General features: G+C 36.1%; 1 protein-coding gene across 15 annotated transcripts in view; it reads left to right on the top strand.

The window, feature by feature from the left end:
• The first annotated feature begins 232 nt into the window (after positions 1-232).
• Positions 233-18,909, top strand: part of Ask1 (apoptotic signal-regulating kinase 1) — a 40,991-nt gene continuing 22,314 nt past the window's right edge. For 5 of the 15 annotated variants that reach the window (XM_022066363.2, XM_022066375.2, XM_022066361.2 and 2 more), the window contains exons 1-13: positions 1,893-2,006; positions 10,141-10,349; positions 11,207-11,401; positions 11,580-11,752; positions 12,708-12,986; positions 13,160-13,443; positions 14,089-14,248; positions 14,702-14,858; positions 15,355-15,524; positions 16,379-16,562; positions 16,697-16,830; positions 17,343-17,470; positions 17,622-17,759. In XM_022066363.2, the coding sequence (XP_021922055.2) occupies positions 1,964-2,006; positions 10,141-10,349; positions 11,207-11,401; positions 11,580-11,752; positions 12,708-12,986; positions 13,160-13,443; positions 14,089-14,248; positions 14,702-14,858; positions 15,355-15,524; positions 16,379-16,562; positions 16,697-16,830; positions 17,343-17,470; positions 17,622-17,759 (2,254 nt within the window). In that variant the 5' untranslated portion in view covers positions 1,893-1,963. Of the gene's footprint in view, positions 253-1,884; positions 2,007-3,268; positions 3,364-3,504; positions 3,622-5,551; positions 5,678-6,486; positions 7,220-7,254; positions 7,340-7,468; positions 7,648-10,140; positions 10,350-11,206; positions 11,402-11,579; positions 11,753-12,707; positions 12,987-13,159; positions 13,444-14,088; positions 14,249-14,701; positions 14,859-15,354; positions 15,525-16,378; positions 16,563-16,696; positions 16,831-17,342; positions 17,471-17,621; positions 17,760-18,909 lie in introns of those variants that run through there. The other 10 variants (XM_022066371.2, XM_022066366.2, XM_022066364.2 and 7 more) reach the window with 10 other exon arrangements.

Consider the following 18,909-nt stretch of genomic DNA (forward strand, 5'->3'; position numbering starts at 1 on the left):
AATATTTAATAAAATATTTTATTGTGATTAGACGGTTAAAATTAAACATTGAGTATTTGTTAATATTTGTTTCCAGCCTTAAACAATGCCGTGTCACACTCCGCTTACCTGTGGTACGCGTGTGTAGAAACTTGGCAACGTGTATCTCCGTTGCTTTCCGACATTACATTTCAGTAACTACGACCTCCTCGCCCTGCATGAGTTCCTATACACAGTATCGTATGTTTCAAGACACCGTCGCCCTTCTTGCAAGTAAGTAGTACATGGCGTTTAGAAGCTACATACACCAGTTCCGTACGTAAGTTAAGACGTCATTTCCTGTACGGAATTCTTTCTGAACACCCAGTAATTATTATCATATCGTAGAAACAGTGACATTCGCTCATAAGTCATCAGCAAATGCTCACTTCAGGAACAGGCAAGTATGCAAGTCTTGGAGGTAGATGTGAATCTGGGGGAACGAGAGATGTATGATACTTGCTTCTCTAGTATCTGATACCCTGTTATTAAATCTCAAATCTTGGGCAACAATGGTACATGAAGAAACCGATTTCGCTTGTTACACTGTTGTTAGTTGCTACACAGACATCGATTTCGTGACAGAACAACAAGAAATCGACGGTTAATTCAGATACATTTAGCGTTTTACTTCATTTTCAATTGATAAAAGGAGAATCCTCTATTACAAACCGATCAACAACATACGAGAGAGACGACGGACGAACTTTTGGAAATTCGACAAAACTTGAGAAAGAGATGTTCGTAGTTGCCAGGACTGTACACATCAGTCAAGAGTGGCTATGGGTTGGATTTTCGGGGTTCGATTCTCGTCTTAAGGTACTAACCCAGCTCTTGTTTGGAGGGGATAAAGGAAAACTACGTAAACCCTCAGTCGGGATAGCCGAATTTCAAATATACGAGGAAGCAGGATTACCAACAATAGGACCACGGCGACCGGTAGATGTAATTTACCTGCATGAAAATTTATTTACGATTTTGAAACCTTCGTTTTCAAGTAATGGAATTAATTGTATGAGGCCTAGGTATTCTGAGGTGATAAAATTAAACAGCAGTCTATACCAATCGGTTATAAAAGGAGTTTCCTGTCATCAGGTGATTGTCATCAACTGGCACTTCTATTGTTTATGTTTACCATCATCCGTAACATTTCACGTGTTAATTATTCTCTTACGTTAAAGACTTCGGTGCTGATAGTTGCTGCGAATGTATATAAATTAAAAGTAATGAATGCGTGATAAACCAGGTGTTGCGTTAGATCTGTCATTGTAGTAAGTACGAGCGGGGTTCGAGTCCAGTCAGCGTCACATCAGCCCTGTTAGTCCATTCCATCTCTTGTACAATGGGGACAGGTCCTCTTTCATTTGGTATAAAGCGGCCGGAATGTGAATCTAACCACTCTTCTGCATCCAGTGCCAAGGTTAAGAATTATGGAGCTGTACAAGATGTAGGTTTTTGAGTGTAAGATGTATCGATGTATCGATGTATGTATCGATGTATCGATGTTTCTGCATGTTGATCGATCGCCCTTTTCGTTCGATATTTCCTGTTTCAATAACAAAGGGCTCGGATACTTAGAAATCCACAAGGGACTCGCGCGAGCCCTATCGAGCCCCCTTACATATACATGACAAAGTTCTGAGGGTCAACATAACCTCTAAACTTACGTCAGTCTAAATGGTGACCTATTACAAGTAGAACCAGCTCTCGGAAGCAACTTGTGTATTAGCTATACCTCGGACAACAGACGCTGTTGAGGGGCGTTAACAAACAATCAGTGAATCATGAATGACGGAGTCGAAAGGTGGGTGGAGAGTGCCACGAAGAATCTCGGTGACTCACTTATCTCATCCTGCAATAAAACAGGAAATGTTCGCAAGAGGAAGAAGCTTCTACGATCACATCCGTTAGTTTCCAGTCCACGTTTACACCGTGCGCGTCTAATATGGCTCGCAAACGCCATGCACACTGCACCTGCAAAAATATACGTAAGTTCATTATTTACATTGTTTTCTGACCTACTTTCCTAGGAGTGTTTGTTTCATAAATCTTGTCTGCACGCACGTTCTATATAATAGCCCTATTTGATCTGCTAACACGAGCGTTAACTGAATCTTCATACTACAGATCTGTAAATACAGGCAGTCCACTGGTTACATTACTTCAATTTGTGTTATTCGACTGTAATATCATATTTTTAATGTGTAGTAGAACACATTTCGTGTCCCGTCGTTCCTAGCTCATACCATTTCGAACAATAAATAAGCTAAATAGAGAATGGGGTAATCGATTATTTAATTACGTCACCGTTTTCCTTCAGCGCATCTCAACTGAAAACTTTCCTTTTCGATTTGTAAAGCTGTGCGTTCGGATACGTCGTTGATCAACTCGTTTCTCCAACAAATGGAGAAGTATCAGGTTGTGTTCGGTGTTTAGCTCATGCTTAGGTGAATGAAATTGTTTTAAAATGCGTTTTGGGTAGACAAAGTATCTTCCTGTCAATTTAATTTGCTGGAAGTATTCAATCGTGAACATAAAACATTTTTACACTGTGCTACCATTACTCATTAATGCTGTTCACGTGCTATGAACATGTGTTTTAGTACCTTATACTCCGTCATGGATGATCCAAGTACAAAATTGTCTTTGAGTTGCTTTCTTAACCTTTTAATTCCTGTGATAACTACGTACCATGTATTTTAATAGTCAACAAGTATGCATTTGTATTTATGGGTTTAAGACACATCCGCGAGAAAAGGGGGTAATATATTCAAATGTTCTGGAAACATAAGCCATCAAGATGGCTGTCTGTTGCGTCGTGTAGTCTGGCAGATATTGACCCCCTTTCAGCCGGCTGCTACATTGACAACATCCGTTTGAACGGATAATTTTTTCGTACGTATGAAAAATCCCACACATATGCCTGCATCGCTGTAGAGTCGAGAGGTTTACCCATATTAACGCAGTCATCGCTGACTTCAAACTGGGTAACAGGGATGCAGAAACATCCAGGAGGTACAAGTACGACACAGTAATAAACAGTGTCGTTTTGTACACGAGATCAAAGAATGATCTGTTGTGATCAACAGTGACACTGTATTGGAATATAAAAGAAAAACGCCAAGTGTTAAATCAGAAGAAGTAAATGCTGTCAGCCGCAGATCGTTGTTGACATTTATGCCATCTCTCCCCGGACTTCGAACTTATTTGAGAAAGAAAGTCCCAAGTATTTAAGAGAGCTGATACTAGAGGGCAGTAGCTATACTATGATCCACTGTGAATTAAGATGGAAGAATAGGTGCGTGAATGATTTCAAGTGATCGAAATAAATATTTTATATGAATGGTAAAGTTAAAAACTATGGAAAATTTGAAGTATAAGTCTTTTGTGTAGAGTAATTTCATTTTCGTACATTTTTTTTGGCTTAATGTTGTATTATATGCATGTTGGAATGCGTTAAATCTGGTTTAACCTTGAACGTGATTATATTCATATCAAAAACATAAATGTAACTTATTTGGCCTTGACTTGTTCATTTCCTGTTACAGCAGTGACAAGATCGTATGTGATTTTTTGTTTAATTATAAAACGTGTGTTTTAAAAGTGGGTTAATAATTTTATTAGTAGTTTAAATTTTCATGTAGTAGTTAACACTTTATTTACGTAAAATTACGCAACTGAAATTGTCGTACCTGCAATAACACTATGCATTGTGCATTATCCATTTCTTTCGATGTAGAGGGCGTGTTTTCATTCGGTTGGCACCTCTAGAAGATTTTATTTCTACGTATTGATAGCGTTTGCATGAGCTTATACACCTTCACACTCTGTTTCTGTACAATCGATATTGTTGTTAGTGAAATTTCAGGTTCTCACGGCGGCGTGCATCAAGGTCTTCCGGGATGTTGCGAAATGTAGTCTGATAGAAGTTTACCGACGTTTCAGAGGTGCTTGCTGCTTCCAACACGAGGGTTCCCTGATGATGATGATTCACTCATTGTCCTGATGATGGAGGCAGTAAGCACTTATGAAACGTCGGTAAACTTATAACAGACGACATGGCACAACATTCCAGAAGGTAGTTATTTACACGTTGGTCAAGTTTTCTATGAAGTATGCTACCGGAAATTGTTTATTTTATCTCCATTGTACATAAAACTTGTCTTCGTATACGAATTGGCCAAACATTATACACTAAAAAAAACATATAAACTTACTGAAAATTGCAGCTTAGTAGTTAGCATTCCTCTCCCTTGTACAGGAGGTCCTTGGTTGAAATCTTGGTCCAGGGACTGGCTTTCCTGACAGAGGTTTTTCTCATACTCTCCAGGAAAATGCCAGGCTAGAGCCTTAAATTTTTCCAGGACCACTTTTTTTTATATCCTTTCTGATGCATTAGTCATTAATTATGCCATCATGCAATGCTTTATATTCTGTATTAGTATTTGAGGTTTACAGGGTGGTGAGTCCAAAGATGGCTGTCTTGTGGGTTATAGTGCCATGTAGTATAGTAGAAGTTTGCTGATGTTTCAGAGGTCCTTGAAGCCCTGATGATGGAGGCAACAAGGACCTCTGAAATTTTGGTAAACTTCTACCAGATTACATGTCACTACAACCCAGAAGACATCCATCTTCCCGTGTGTTCTGAGCTACTGACAGCATCATTAAACCACAAATAAATAAAACAAATAGTTTGAATTTTTTTTTTTCTCTTTAGTTCTGGTTAGGTTGTTGTGGGTCTACGCCTCCTCTGTTCGGAGCTTACCTAGTCTTTGAAGTGTGCATTTGTGAATAGCGAGTGACCAGCCCACTGACTGTACAATTTCTACTCAATCCTGATTTGACTGCTAGAGCCATCTAGCAGTTAATCATGAGATACTTGGGTGAGAAATGGCCGCTGAATTTTGCTTAGGAAACATCTCGTTCATGCTCGTAAGGTTCTTTTACATGCCGTAAATCTACAACTTGGGACCGCCAGCTTTACTTCCCCTCTGAAGGAAGTTGTGCTACAGATTTTTATCACCCTTAAAAATCCATCGACCTCAGCTGGGTTCGAACCCGCCAACCTTGGGATCGGTGGTTACGTGGCATACTGTGGCAGACATGTCTCAAAATTCTGAGTATGATTTAGTGATAATAATGAAATCATAACTTTTGTTCTCACAAGAAATCTTATTTACTTGAAACACTGCCATTTATAATCTAATAGTCTTTTAAGCTTTTTGTAGTTATATGATTCTTCATTTCTGGGAATTTTCTAAGCATGATTTCTTGGGAACGGGCAGGAAGCTGGCTTAAAAATAACAGTACAGTCATAACATGTGTAAATCTTAAAATGGTCCACATCCTGTGTCTGCTGCCTTAATCAGTTCTGCCATATGCATGCATGATGTAAAATTTCTCGGTAGCTTGAAAGATAATAGAATACGCGGAACTTCATTAAAATTAATCACAGGACCTCTTTTGGGAGTAAAACTTTTGATATGAGTAGTTCTGACTACTGTAGGTCTGAATTTTATTAACCCTCTTCTGTCTTTTGAATCTGCAGTTTATACGTGTTCCAAGTGTTCATATACTATGATGGTAAGAATGCTTTTAATTGGACATTGCGATTAGCTATTTTAAGAGATTTGAGTTTTAATTATCAACTATAATTTTTGTAAGTATGATTTCATTACTAACCAGAATATGTAATTTTTCACATGAAACTGACAAGTCTTCTGGGTTGTTGTGCGATGTAGTCTGGTGGAATTTTACATACATACATCTTTATTATATTCCATGGATCCATAAGTTAGTCAGATGACAATAGAATGTAGAATAAGTCATAATAATACAATACATGTTATACAAATACAAGTCACAAAATACAAACAAAGGGTTCACATGAGTAGAGATAAGTTACAAATAAATCCACCCATTATATACAATAGATAAATTACGACTTACTTGTAAACATTAGAAATTCATTGACAGAGTAAAAGGAGTGTGTAATTAAGTATCTTTTCAATGCTAGTTTAAATTGTGCCTTCTTATTTACAAGACTTGTGAGATTAGATGGTAGACTGTTGAAAATTTTGATCCCTGCATAATATGCACTCTTCTGAAAACATGAGAGGTTGGCAATTGGTCTATGAATCTGATTTTTATTCCCTGTGTTGACACTGTGTATAGCAGAATTAGTTTGAAAATGTTCTTGGTTATTTACAATAAAGTTCATTAATGAGAATATGTATTCACATGGAAGAGCTAAGATTTCTAATCTCTTAAATAGACTTCTACATGAATTCCTGGGTTTGACACCAGCCATTAATCTAACAATTTTCTTTTGTAAAGTGAATATCTTTTTGATGTTTGATGAATTTCCCCCCAAAAATTATTCCATATATCATTAAAGAGTGAAAATAGGGAAAATATACTGATCTGAGTGTGTCAGTGTTGCTGACATACAACATAGATTTAACTGCGTAACATGCTCCGCTTAACTTAGGTATCAGTTTATCAATATGATTTGTCCAGTTCAGATGGTTATCAATTTGCAAACCCAGGAACTTTGTATTTACTGACTCTTGTATATACCTTCCATTATAACCAATACTTAAAGCAAGTTCTGAGTTTCTTGCTGCCTCTGAAACATTACCAGACCTCTACCAGACTATATGACGCAACAACCTAGAAGACAGTCATCCTTGTTATTAATACTGAACTTTGAGTTCATAGTATAATTACAGGTTGTTTTGGGGAGTCGTGTTGTTTTTGTGTTCAGAAAATATCTCAGGAATGTAGATAGTAGTCTACTTGTTGTTTTTATTAAACCTATTTAGAGTGTGCGCAGCATTAAAACATGGAGACAGTGTAAACATGCCATTGCGATGAGATGAGCGTACAATCATCGTGTCAATATTAACTTACTGATAATTTGTCATTATTTATCAAGCTAAATCAAACAAGGAAATGAAATTTTTTACAGCAGTATGAGTTGCTATCGGAACAGTAAAAGCTGACAGCAATCTGGTTGTACGTGATCAATTGAAATTATGTTCAACTGATATTTTATCTTTATGTACTGAAGTTCAAACAGAGGTCTTAGTATGAGGACTGGGTTCAGGACAGGATCTTATGGCAGACTCTGTTGAACATGGAAATGAAAATTCGCGTTACACGAAAGGTTGGGGGATTTTTTTAGTGGCTTCTCTAGAAGGTCTGTACTTCATGGAGTTTTTTCTTAGAAGATAAAAATGTATGTTTATAAAAGTATAAGGAATTATGTCGGTGAGATGATCTGAGTGCGCTTCTCAGACATCACCATACAATCTGGCATGTAAGTTCAGAAACTGAATCATAGTGTGTGCAGGAGTTACATTATTTCATTAATTAATTTTATCGAGGAAGTCACATAGTATTTATTGTTTTTTTTATTCTTACATTCTTCGTCTTTTGTTTGTTTCAGAATTATGGCCTGTATGAGTTAAAGTCTATACAGTGTGACTTGGAATTTATTCACTACACAGTGCATGGAGTTAAGCTTTAGTGGAAGAACCAAACACACAATGACTTAATACGACATAATTTTCATTGTACAACCAAGAATTTACAACATGCCACTTACAGCTGATTCTGATGCACCAGGTGTGGATATATTTTAATTATGTTAAGTAACCACAACATTGTATTGCGATAGAAGTCAGCTTTTAATTTGTTTACCCTTAAAACCTATGTTATTTTATTTGATTGGGTCTATTATTATGAATGTGTATGGGTGCGGGTACTTTATTATTTTACATAGACTTCGCTGCGAAAATTAATGTGCTGTTAAAGTCATTAAAGATGTTTAACAGGCTATGTTTTTTCCCACCTAATCATTGTTTTAATCTTATAAATAATATGTTGTAAGATTTGAGGTTTTCACAGCGGTGAGTATGAAGATTTCTGTCTTCTGGGTTGTTGCGCTGTGGAGTCTGGTCGATGTTAACCAACGTTTCAGAGGTCATACTGCCACCGTCATCAGGGCGATGAAACGTTGGTTAACATCGACCAGACTACACAGCGCAACAACCCATAAGACAGAAATCTTCAAATAATGTGTTGGTTAAAGCTGTGGGCTTTGTTTACATCTCGCTTTTAATTAAATCTTGTCAGACACCTTTGCTCCTTTTAAATTTGGTTTTAGCTAAATCAGAATCACCATATATCAGGACTCTGTTGTTTCACAGTTTTGTTTACTGAGTCACTTTAGAAACTTATTTTATGTTACCAAAGATAAATGCTGGCAAATTCTTTTCTCACATCTGTACTTTTCATCTTTAGTTACTACCGTGTTCTAAGTTTTGTAGTACATGGTACTTGGAATTTCCTTGTCATGTATTTAAATATATTTATATTTAAATTATATATAAACTGTGCTCATATTTAATATAAATGTTTTTTTGTTTATACGACCGTACCGATCATGCATTATAATGGTCCATACCTAAATGATATGACAGTCTGAGCACAATATATATGTTAATGTACAGGAAAATTGAAGTCAGGTATTCCTAACTTATGCACATCATAAGCTTGAAATAACATTTTATCATTTTAAATTTATGGAATATTTATTAAAAAAAATCAAAGCTTTAGGGTTATTCAGAATGACACTTGTTTGTGTCATAATACATTAGATTTTCTAAATTAATTTTTAAATACCCCCAATTAATCTTCCCCACATAATCAGGAATCTGCTGTCTTTAATTTTTGATGTGTTTTATGCACAATATTTTTATACTCACACCAATCGCGGAACACGTGTCCTCCCATCTCGTTCGTCTCTCTTAGTACCTGGTGCAGCGTTCTCTTCAGACATGTTGCTACATTTCATATCTATTTATGTGTTCCATTTGCATATTTCTTTTGAAAATTTTATTTTATTTTGTTACTGCGTGCCTAGTTTGCTTTTTTATGTTCAGATCAAAGCAGTAAAATTTAAGCTTAAATATTCTGTTTGTACTTTTTGATGTGCCGCTAAATAAATTGGCTTTTAAGTGCATGTGTCACCCTTAAGGGTTTAACTGACATTTTTAGTGCCTACTAACATACCTTTATATGTGAGAATTGCGTATCATTTATTTTATAATTGTATGGATATTTTGCGTAACTTTTCTTTTATGGTTTTAGTATCTTTGAAAATAGTTAATTGTAAATTTTGGCAGTAGAGTATCTTATTTTTAAATGAATGATAATTAGAAGCTGTAAATCTTACTTAATATTTTGTCAAGAATGATGCAGTGTGAATAATAATATACACATTTCTTATATTGTGCTTCACATCCAAAATCTGAAAGTAATTAATCACGTCAGAAGGCCAAGGAATCTTGATTTCCTTTTTGTTTTTTGTTTTACCATTCAGTCTTTTATAGTGTTTCTCAGTCCTTTTTAGAATTTTCTGATTAGATGAATGTATTTGTTAAAATTCTACACTAGTGGTCCACAACCTTTTTGTGCCTACGGGCACATTTGAGAGTTTATGAGATCGTGGTGGGCACCAACCAATTAAAGCCAAATTTTCTTTTCTCTGGACAAATAAGATATGGATACCAAATAATACACAAAACAATACGACGTTTAATGATACAAGCAACCATGCAATAAAAAATACATACTTTTATAAGTACAATTATTATTACTCAAGTGGGAAGTTAGTGTGATGTTTGGCGCTGCATTTCATCGGCCAGTTTTTCAAATTTGGGAGTGTAGGATGATGTTGCTGCTCGCAAACAATCGTCAAGATGGGGGTCAGTAAGTCGAGATCTGCGCTTTGATTTTATAATGTTCCTGGTTGAACGGCCTTCATTATTCAGCGTAACCTCTTTCCGTATCAATGCAGGCACCCAAAAAAAGCCTTGGCGAGCGCCATGGCATCCGCAGACACCGCGTTGGGGACCACTGCTGTAGACCATTGAGATATAAAGCTTCATTAATCTAAAGTTTTATCTGTATACAGCAGTTTCAGAGGATTATAACAGTAGGTGGGTAGATGGATTAAAATAATATTTTAATCAATTCTCACAACACGAAGCTTATATAATCTTATGTTTCAGTAATAATTTTATCATTGTCGCTTGTGGTATATGCTGTTAACAGAGAGTCGGAGTATAACAGACAGTGTCGGTAGTCATAGTGATACCTCAGGGCATACTACAGTCACATCTCATCAAGTGCAGAGACCAAGAATGGATGTTGTGTGTGTCATTGATGTGCACCAACCAGAACATCTGGCTCATAGGAAACGGGCTTTAGATGAAGTACGACAAGCCTGTGTTTTGGTGAATGCCAACATGAACCACATCCAGGTAAGTTTTTACAGTATCTTTTAACGCTGAAATTAATATCTTTAAAGCCTTCGCGTAATGGAATCCCAAGAGACCTGAATAATTTTCCATTTCAAATAGGTTTCTGGGTACTTGTGGGTTATTGGGACACATCGCTTTAAAAATAGGTTATGTTAGGTTAGGTTAGGTTAATGTGTGTGGACAGCAATAAATAACTGAACGAACTAACAGATAACAACAACCCTAATCTAACCTAACCTAACTTATTTTTAAAGCAATGTGTCCCGATAACCCACAAGTACCGGTTTCTGTTTAACATGGGTTCCTACCCATTTATGGATAAAATGATAGTATAGATTCTAGTTTTTTATGGCACAAATCAGGTACCAGATATTTATGCTGTGTGTACATTCCTCGTGTTTCTCCCTCCAAAGACTAGTCAAGATGTGTGTGAGCTCGTATTGGCTCACTCACAAACCTGTTTCAGCTGCGTGATCATTAAAACAGAATGTTTGCTTAGTTATTCTTTCTTGGACAGTGAAGTTGTATTTTCTTCAAATTTATTTTCTCTGTAGCAGATTTCACATCGCTGAATCCACCTATTCACTTATATTTTGACGCGCACACAATGAGAACTTTTGAAAGGTGATAACCACTATCAAAATATATACACAAAATATTGTTTTGTTCATATCTAGTGACTTCCAGCTGAAGTGAAGTCAGGACCATTATTCATCATCTGTGTGCATTATTGGAATATAATAAAATCAGTCCTGTAATTTTATAATCAGCCCTCGTACAGTGTTTGTTATGTCCGTTTAAACTGACGTGAGAGTACTTTAATATGAAGAAAAATATCATCATTATTTTCTCTGCAGTTTGAGAAACTTGACTTTGGTGAGACTAATGTGTTGGATACATTCTACAATGCGGATGTTGCGGTCGTTGATTTATCTGTCCAACTTCAACAAAGTGCCTTATTCTATCATCTTGGTGTACGAGAGAGTTTCGGAATGAAAGAGAATATACTTCTGTATAATGATTATGATACAGAAGCAACATTGAGACTGAAGGTAAGGGGGAAAAAATAAAACACGACACTTCCCTGTCGTTATATGTTGTGCATTGAACGCTAACTTCTTTCCTGATCATTCTCCTAAAATTATTCCTTCTCATTGAATATTTTAAATGTCCTACAAGTTGTTTTGTGATTACAGGTAGCTTAGTTTGACTCAGCCATTTTGATTTCAGATATCATGCGGCAGCTACACATTTGTGTCTTACCGGTTAGTGGAATTCGGAACGTGCGTCACCACAAACCCGACTCCTGTCAGTGTCCCTGGAGTGGAGAATCCAGTGGACCCCAAACAGCATCTTACTATTAAACTGAAGAAGTTGTTGCAAGATGTTGAGGTGCAGTCGAAGTAAGTAATATGTCACATGAAAATATTCTAAATATGCGGAATGTTTGTTGAGGAGTTGATAGTTACAAACTGACAAGAAATTCCCTCTTTTAAAACCTGCGTGTTTGTTACATTGGTCACAAAAACCTTCCATTGGTCTGTATCATGTATTAGTTCTGCACTAATTTTGTTTTCAGGGCTGAAGTGGCCACTTAACACTGAAAATGGAGACAGTATGTTTCTCCGAAATGTCGGCATCTACATACAAGTTTACACAGTGCTAAAACCCAGAACATTAGTATCATTTACTTATTTTGTTGCAGCAAAGAAAGTGATGTGATTTTTCTTTTAGTCAAGTTACTTGACGCTCACTGTATGAGTAACAGAGTTACTGATTAGTAAATTATAGTTTCCTAAATATATTTAAGTGTTTCACATTATAGCTTATGCTTCTTCTTCTTCTTCTATGGCTCTCCGGTCCGTATTCGGTCCATGGCCTCCTCAATTCTCCTCTTCCATTCAGTCCTCTGTTAGGTCCGTCTGTCCGAGGCCTTGATTGAGGTTTCGAAACGTCTTCCTTTTTACGGTGCAAGGTTGTTAGCCTTGCGACCAACCCCCAACCTGGAGGACCAGGGTACCTGTCTTAGTCTGACCTCTCCCCATCAACCAATCTGGCTAGGGAGGCCCTATCAGTAGCTCAGGGTCACTGAGGTACTCAAGCCCCACCACCACGACAAGGTGCAATACACACACACATATGTACAAACTGAGTGTTGATTTAAGTGACCAATCAAAAATATCACTCTTTTTAGATTCCTGTATGTTTGAATATAAAAAAACATGGAGTTCGTAATAATGAGAGGCACATATAATTTCCCACTTGATGGCCATGATTTTTATGTGCCTTCAGTGATTGGTTGAGCATGTTTTTATTCTTTATTCTTATTTGTAATAACATGTTTTACTTTGACTTTAGGGCACACATGAAGGAGAAATTTCTGTCGGACTTGCGCAAGGCAAGAGAGTTGTATTCTGGTGATGAGTTAGCGAAGGCTCTTCATAATATGAGGAAACGACTGGACGACCCCAATGTCTTGTCTGGAGAAGTGGTACTGAATGTCCTTATTTCATTCAGAGAAATTCAAGATTATGATGCCATGGTACAGCTGGTTGATGATCTGAAAACAATTCCGAATAAAAAAAATTACATCAGCACACCAGCCATCAGATATCTTTATGCATTTGCCTTGAATAGGTATTTAATTTGTTTTCAGTGACTTTACATTTTTTTTAAAATGCCTTTAACGTTATCAATAGAAATCACATAGCATTAGGTATTATGGAATAGTTGTGCCTGGATATGCAGGGTTTGATTATCATGGTCAATTATGAAGTTGGCAAAAATTAATGATTCATGTTGTGTTACAGGCGGAACAAAGAAGGAGACCGGGAAAATGCTCTCCGCGTAATTGAAAAAGCACTTGAGAAGAAGGAGAACCACGTTCCTGATATGTTGTGTCTGTGTGGACGAATTTACAAAGACAAGTTTGTGGAATCGCGCCATACAGACGAAGACAGTCTCAAAAATGCAATTCGCTGGTACCGGAAGGGTTTTGAGGTACAACCCAATGAATATGCTGGTATTAATTTGGCGACATTGCTGGTTATCGCAGGCAATGAGTTTTCAAAGTCGGAAGAACTTCAGCATATAGGTACGTTATATTGATTACCTTTTCACTTGATCTTATCTGTAATAATATTCAACTTGATTTACATGATAAACATTACATCTAGAGTCGAACAAGTCATTCCTCCAGAATATAGCTGCTGTCATTGATTTGAATTAAAATTTGTCAGAAATTAAATATTTTCCTCCCAAAGTTTTCCTTCCTTGATTTGTACATTTACACCCATTCCTGAAAAATCTGAGAAAAATTTTCTATTTTGAATACTGAAAGTCAGTTTTTACATTCTGTTCTCATTAAGTTATTTTTAGTATTATAAGTTGAATTTTAAGACTGCGGAGAAAGAAAAATTGTTATCCTTATTTCCCAAAATTATCGCCAGTAACTAACTAACTAACTAACTAACTAGATGGCTTGCCAAACCCAAAGGTTCGTCCCCGAATTAACCAAAGCCCTCCACCAGACCCTGTCCTGGGCCAACAATATCCAGTCTCCTTCAACTCCTATCTCCCATAGATCCTGTCCAAGATTATCCTCCCATTGATGTCTAGGTACAAAGATTAAAACTTTCCCGAAATTAATATTTTATAAATAAGGTATTAAAAAGTATCAAATTTAATTCCACTGAGTAATGTTTTCACAGATAAATAACCAAAAATGACTTATGTTTAGGTATGGTACTGAACAATTTAATAGGAAAGAAAGGTAGTTTATCATCCCTTCAAGACTACTGGGATGTTGCTACATTCTTTGAAATTAGCGTTCTTGCTGAAGACCATTCTAAGGCAATACAGGCAGCAGAATGTATGTTCAAATTGAAACCACCTAATTGGTAAGTGGACAGCTTTATTACGGATTTGTTTCCATTTTAGCATCGTAACTGCTTTGTAGCCGACTAGAACAAGGAAATAATATTAATATTATAATTTTATATTGGATTTTTTTTAAGTTATATGGGGAAAAATGTAACATATCAGCATGTTACAAAACTTAGTCAGTAAAGTGATTTCGTACTAGTATGAGCTGAAAATATTTCTTAGTAAATGTCTTTGCTATATATATGTGGCTACTAGGAGGTTAACATAGTGCCCCTGAAGAATAGGTATGATGAAAATTTTCCAGTTTGTTTAGGTAAGTACATTTAAGTTTGGTGTTGAAGTATTTACACAACTTTTTATTTAATTATCAGGAAATTACAAGCGCATTGTCTGCTCGAACTAAAACTTTTTACACAGATTTTTAATTAGTTTTCAGTCATTTAAATGCGCGTTGTCCACTTGCACAGGTACCTGAAATCAACAATAGGCAACATTTCACTGATAGATCGCTTTCGCAAGAACGGAGATTCGGAAGCGTCTCCGGAACAACAAGTGTTTCAGTTTTGGGTTGAGTACTTCGTAGAAGCAACTAAGACTGAAGTTGGGGACTGTATTCGCTTTCCTGTAAGTATAGGACAGAATTAATGTGAACTTCATTTTAAAAGATTTAATTGCTGTTTCAGAAAATATCAATTAATTACACAATGCTTCTTAGTACTGTTTAAAACTGTCTGCTTTCATATGACTTATATAATAATGCCACGAAGAATATTTGAACCAAAGAAACGGAATGTAACAAAATGTGGAGTAGATTACATAATGAGCTTTACAGTTTGCACTCTTCATCTAATTTGTTATGGTGAATAAGGATGTTGACATGTATGGTACGGGTGGCACACTGAAAGATAATTAGAAAGAAATAAAAAATATTGGCTGAAAAACCTAAAGGGAAGAGATCATTTTGACTCTGAATAATATGCTGGAGATGGGGGGGGGGGGGGAATTGGTGCCACCAAAATGTTGGTAATTACAAGGATACATAATACAACTCAGAAGACCATAATTCAAGGTATTTGGTCTGCACAATTGCAATTAATATTGAATTTTATTCTTTCTTCAGATGCTGGTTTTAGAACCAACAAAAATCCTCATGCCTAGCTATGTTAATGTGAATCTAGGGGCTGAAGAGAAATCAGTTCAGATTTGGAACTTGTGCTTAGACAGTATGAAGGGGAGCTGCCGTCAAGTTCACGATTGGTTGTTCACAGCCAGCATGATTCGCAGTGTGAGGTAAGATAAGTTGCTTTTGTAACTTACGTCTTTTGAAAGGAAATTGATACATCTGTGTGTTCCTTGACAAGAATGATCAAGGCAGTCGATACTCCCCGATGATATTTGGTAGCTTGAGTGGCAAGTGTCGACCTGTTGATACAACTGTTAATTAAATGTCAAGCTGAAATGGAATATTTATATCATAAATTAAGATTGTATAACTATACTTTACTTTCTCACTGCCTGTCACTTTCTTTGTTCCGGCGGCAAGGGATTGTTATATCCCGAAATAGAGTCAGTGGGGAACAAGGATCACCTCAGGGTTGACGTGATAATTTTTTTTATATAAATAAACAAATTAGGAACAACAAATTAAAGAAGAACACAGAATACTTTTACTTTTGAAATTTGGGTCCTCTCATACACAACTTCTCATAACAGGTACAAAAGTCTTGTTTACTGGCTGAAAGCCCGCTGTCGACTGTCTCCACTCGATTACTGCACGTGTTCTTGACCTAACTTCCAGATCCCTTGCTAGCGTGAGAACCTCCACACATGACATGCTAGCGTGGGATCTTTCACACGTGATTTGCTGGCCAGTTCAAATTTTAATTCCAACAGTTATAGGGGTTCTGGACTGGTATAATTGTATGTCATGTGGCTGGGATAACTTTACAAATAAATGTATGTTTTAATGTGAGCAACACTTAAAGGCCCTTAACTATAAGGCACGATGACTATTCTTGCTGTAGTCACAGGTTTTGAATGATTGTATGTGCCAGCCGTCGATGCGTCATATTTTAACATTTATGCATTCAGTAGAAGTCCTAATAACATTCCAAGTTCTGACTGGTATTAACATATTTCAACAGTTTGTACAAGCGTGATGAGAGATGCTTGTTCCTGTATGTTCACCAAAATTCAGATGACTTTCAAATGTTCCTACCATCAGCCCAGTATCGTCAACGATTCCACAGTCTTATTCTAGAGATGACAGCTGATCAGGAAGGAATGGTCACGGATTTGGACTCTGATCCATCTACTGATCAAATGAAAGTAAGTTACTTGAAGTGTTTATATCAAATTTCACTACTTTAGTATCATTTCTGAAGGCCGTTGCTCCTGCTGTGGACATTTTAATAGGCCGGTATTGCCATTGAAATCCTAATCTCTCTACTTGTCAATTGTAGTTTGAATATGAGTTGGATGACGTGGGGAAGAGGATTATCCTGGGGAAAGGCACATACGGTGTTGTATATGCTGCCAGAGATTTAAATACTCAAGTTAGGATTGCTGCCAAGGAGATTCCAGAGAAAAATCTTGGGTAAGTGACTTCATGACTATTTGATGCTATTCTATCACTGTTGTTCCGAGTGGACTGTTTTTTATGTTTTCATCCTTAATGAATCATAAACAGGGTTATATAAAAATACATTGCCTATCACAGGACCATAAATTTATACATTGAATGCTTATTAGGCACATTTGGCAGGACTAATAAATTACTTGCATAAACAAAACTAAATGGATATAAGACTTTTTTTATTTTAAGATGATCTTGTTAGTAAAACTCTCCACACTAGTATATAATTACGAATTCTGCGAACGCATTCAAATTGGCAAGAAGTGAAAAAAATTTTCTTAAGAAATGAAGAGTTGATTCTAAAGCTTCACTGTTTATTACACATACTAAAATAAAATTAAATATATACAAGATTTGTGTATTTAGTTGTATGTTGTGTTATTGTAGAGCACAAGATAAACAACAAAAATTTATTATCAACATAGCGTAAACTAAGTAATGATTTTTTTAAAAAAATATTTTGTTTTTTGTAGTGATGTTCAGCCATTACATGAGGAAATTAAACTTCATTCACAGTTGAGGCATCGAAATATTGTTCAGTACCTGGGATCTGTCTCTGAGGGAGGATTTTTCAAAATATTCATGGAACAAGTTCCTGGAGGTTTGTAATCATACCTAACTTGTATTTTCGTTGTAGAGTTGTGAAGTGCAGTTTACGTTGCGAATGAGATGTATTAATTGTGTACTGCTCTGCCCCAACCTCAGAAATGTTTAGCTGCTTCTTTGTATATATATTCAGTATTCTTTTGCAGGAAGTTTGTCAGCTCTTTTAAGGTCAAAATGGGGCCCGCTTAAAGAAAACGAGTCTACGATATCATACTATACAAAACAAATCCTGGAGGGCTTGAAGTATCTTCATGACCAAAAGATTGTTCACAGGGACATCAAAGGTAACTTTGGATCCATGGTAAAATATTTGTTATGTATATGAAAGATTCTTCTTCTTCCATTTCTTGACTGTTACTTCGGTCTTCTGGTGCCTAATATTTTCTTCCATTCTTCTCTATTCTCCCATCCTTCCGGAGGTAGTTTCCACTCTGTCATGGTTCTTATAATTCTGTCTTTCCATCCTGGTCTTGGTCTCCCTCTCTTCGTTCTCTTTTTTGGTTGCCATTTCATAGTCTTCTTTGGTAACCTTTCCTCCTCCATCCTTTGCATGTGTCTGTACCAAATCAGTTGTCTTTTCTCTGTCTCCTCAATTATATCTCGATCCATCCTTATGATTTCTCTAATCCTTTCGTTTCTCACTCTCTCTGCATATGAAACATGAACTTTAAAAAAAATTATTACATGATAACAGTAAGATTCTAGTTCTTTTTAACACTTTTGAGGACTGGCCATTTTTAAAAAGGAGGGGGCGTTTTAAAATTATTATAAATCCAGAAGCAATTTATATATATGTAAATGAATTAAGACGACTAGAGTATGGGGAGTTTATGGGGTACATTCAATGTTACCAATTACTGGGTTCTCATCGTTAGTAAAAGTAACCTATCTGTTCTAGATGCTATGAGATTTATTGAAATGTAGTATTTTGCCAGTAATTAAAGTAATCTGAATAGTACTGTAATCACTAATAACTTCTGACTTGCCATCATTATCATCACAGTTATCTGACTACATATTAGATTTACTATGTGCGTTAATTTTCTTGAACACAGACACACCCAGATCTCTCACAGTCCATTATCGTAATATAATGAATCTTTGATCACAAGATGTACAAGGATTATAATAGAGTCTATGATTTGTACAAGACCTCATTTAAAATAGAGTATCCAGTGCTGCAGTTCTGGCAGAATCTTGAACAGGCATCTTATGTATATCAGAACACGTTTTGGATCATTGTGTCTCACTCACTGTGTTAAGGTTATGCTTCATTTGGTGTTATTTAATACATTATAATATTTTGTAATATTACATATAAATATGCTGTGATAATAAATTAATATTTTTTGCTGTTACATTTGCTTAAAAGATATACTCATATTCTTTCACTCGTTAAATATTTTACAGTTGTACAGTTTTCAGTATTATTAT

The sequence above is a fragment of the Zootermopsis nevadensis genome, unplaced genomic scaffold, assembly GCF_977971745.1.
Source record: "Zootermopsis nevadensis isolate Lab colony 2312 unplaced genomic scaffold, Znev_1.0 Znev_ptg000024l, whole genome shotgun sequence".
Classification (NCBI taxonomy): Eukaryota; Metazoa; Arthropoda; class Insecta; order Blattodea; family Termopsidae; genus Zootermopsis; species Zootermopsis nevadensis.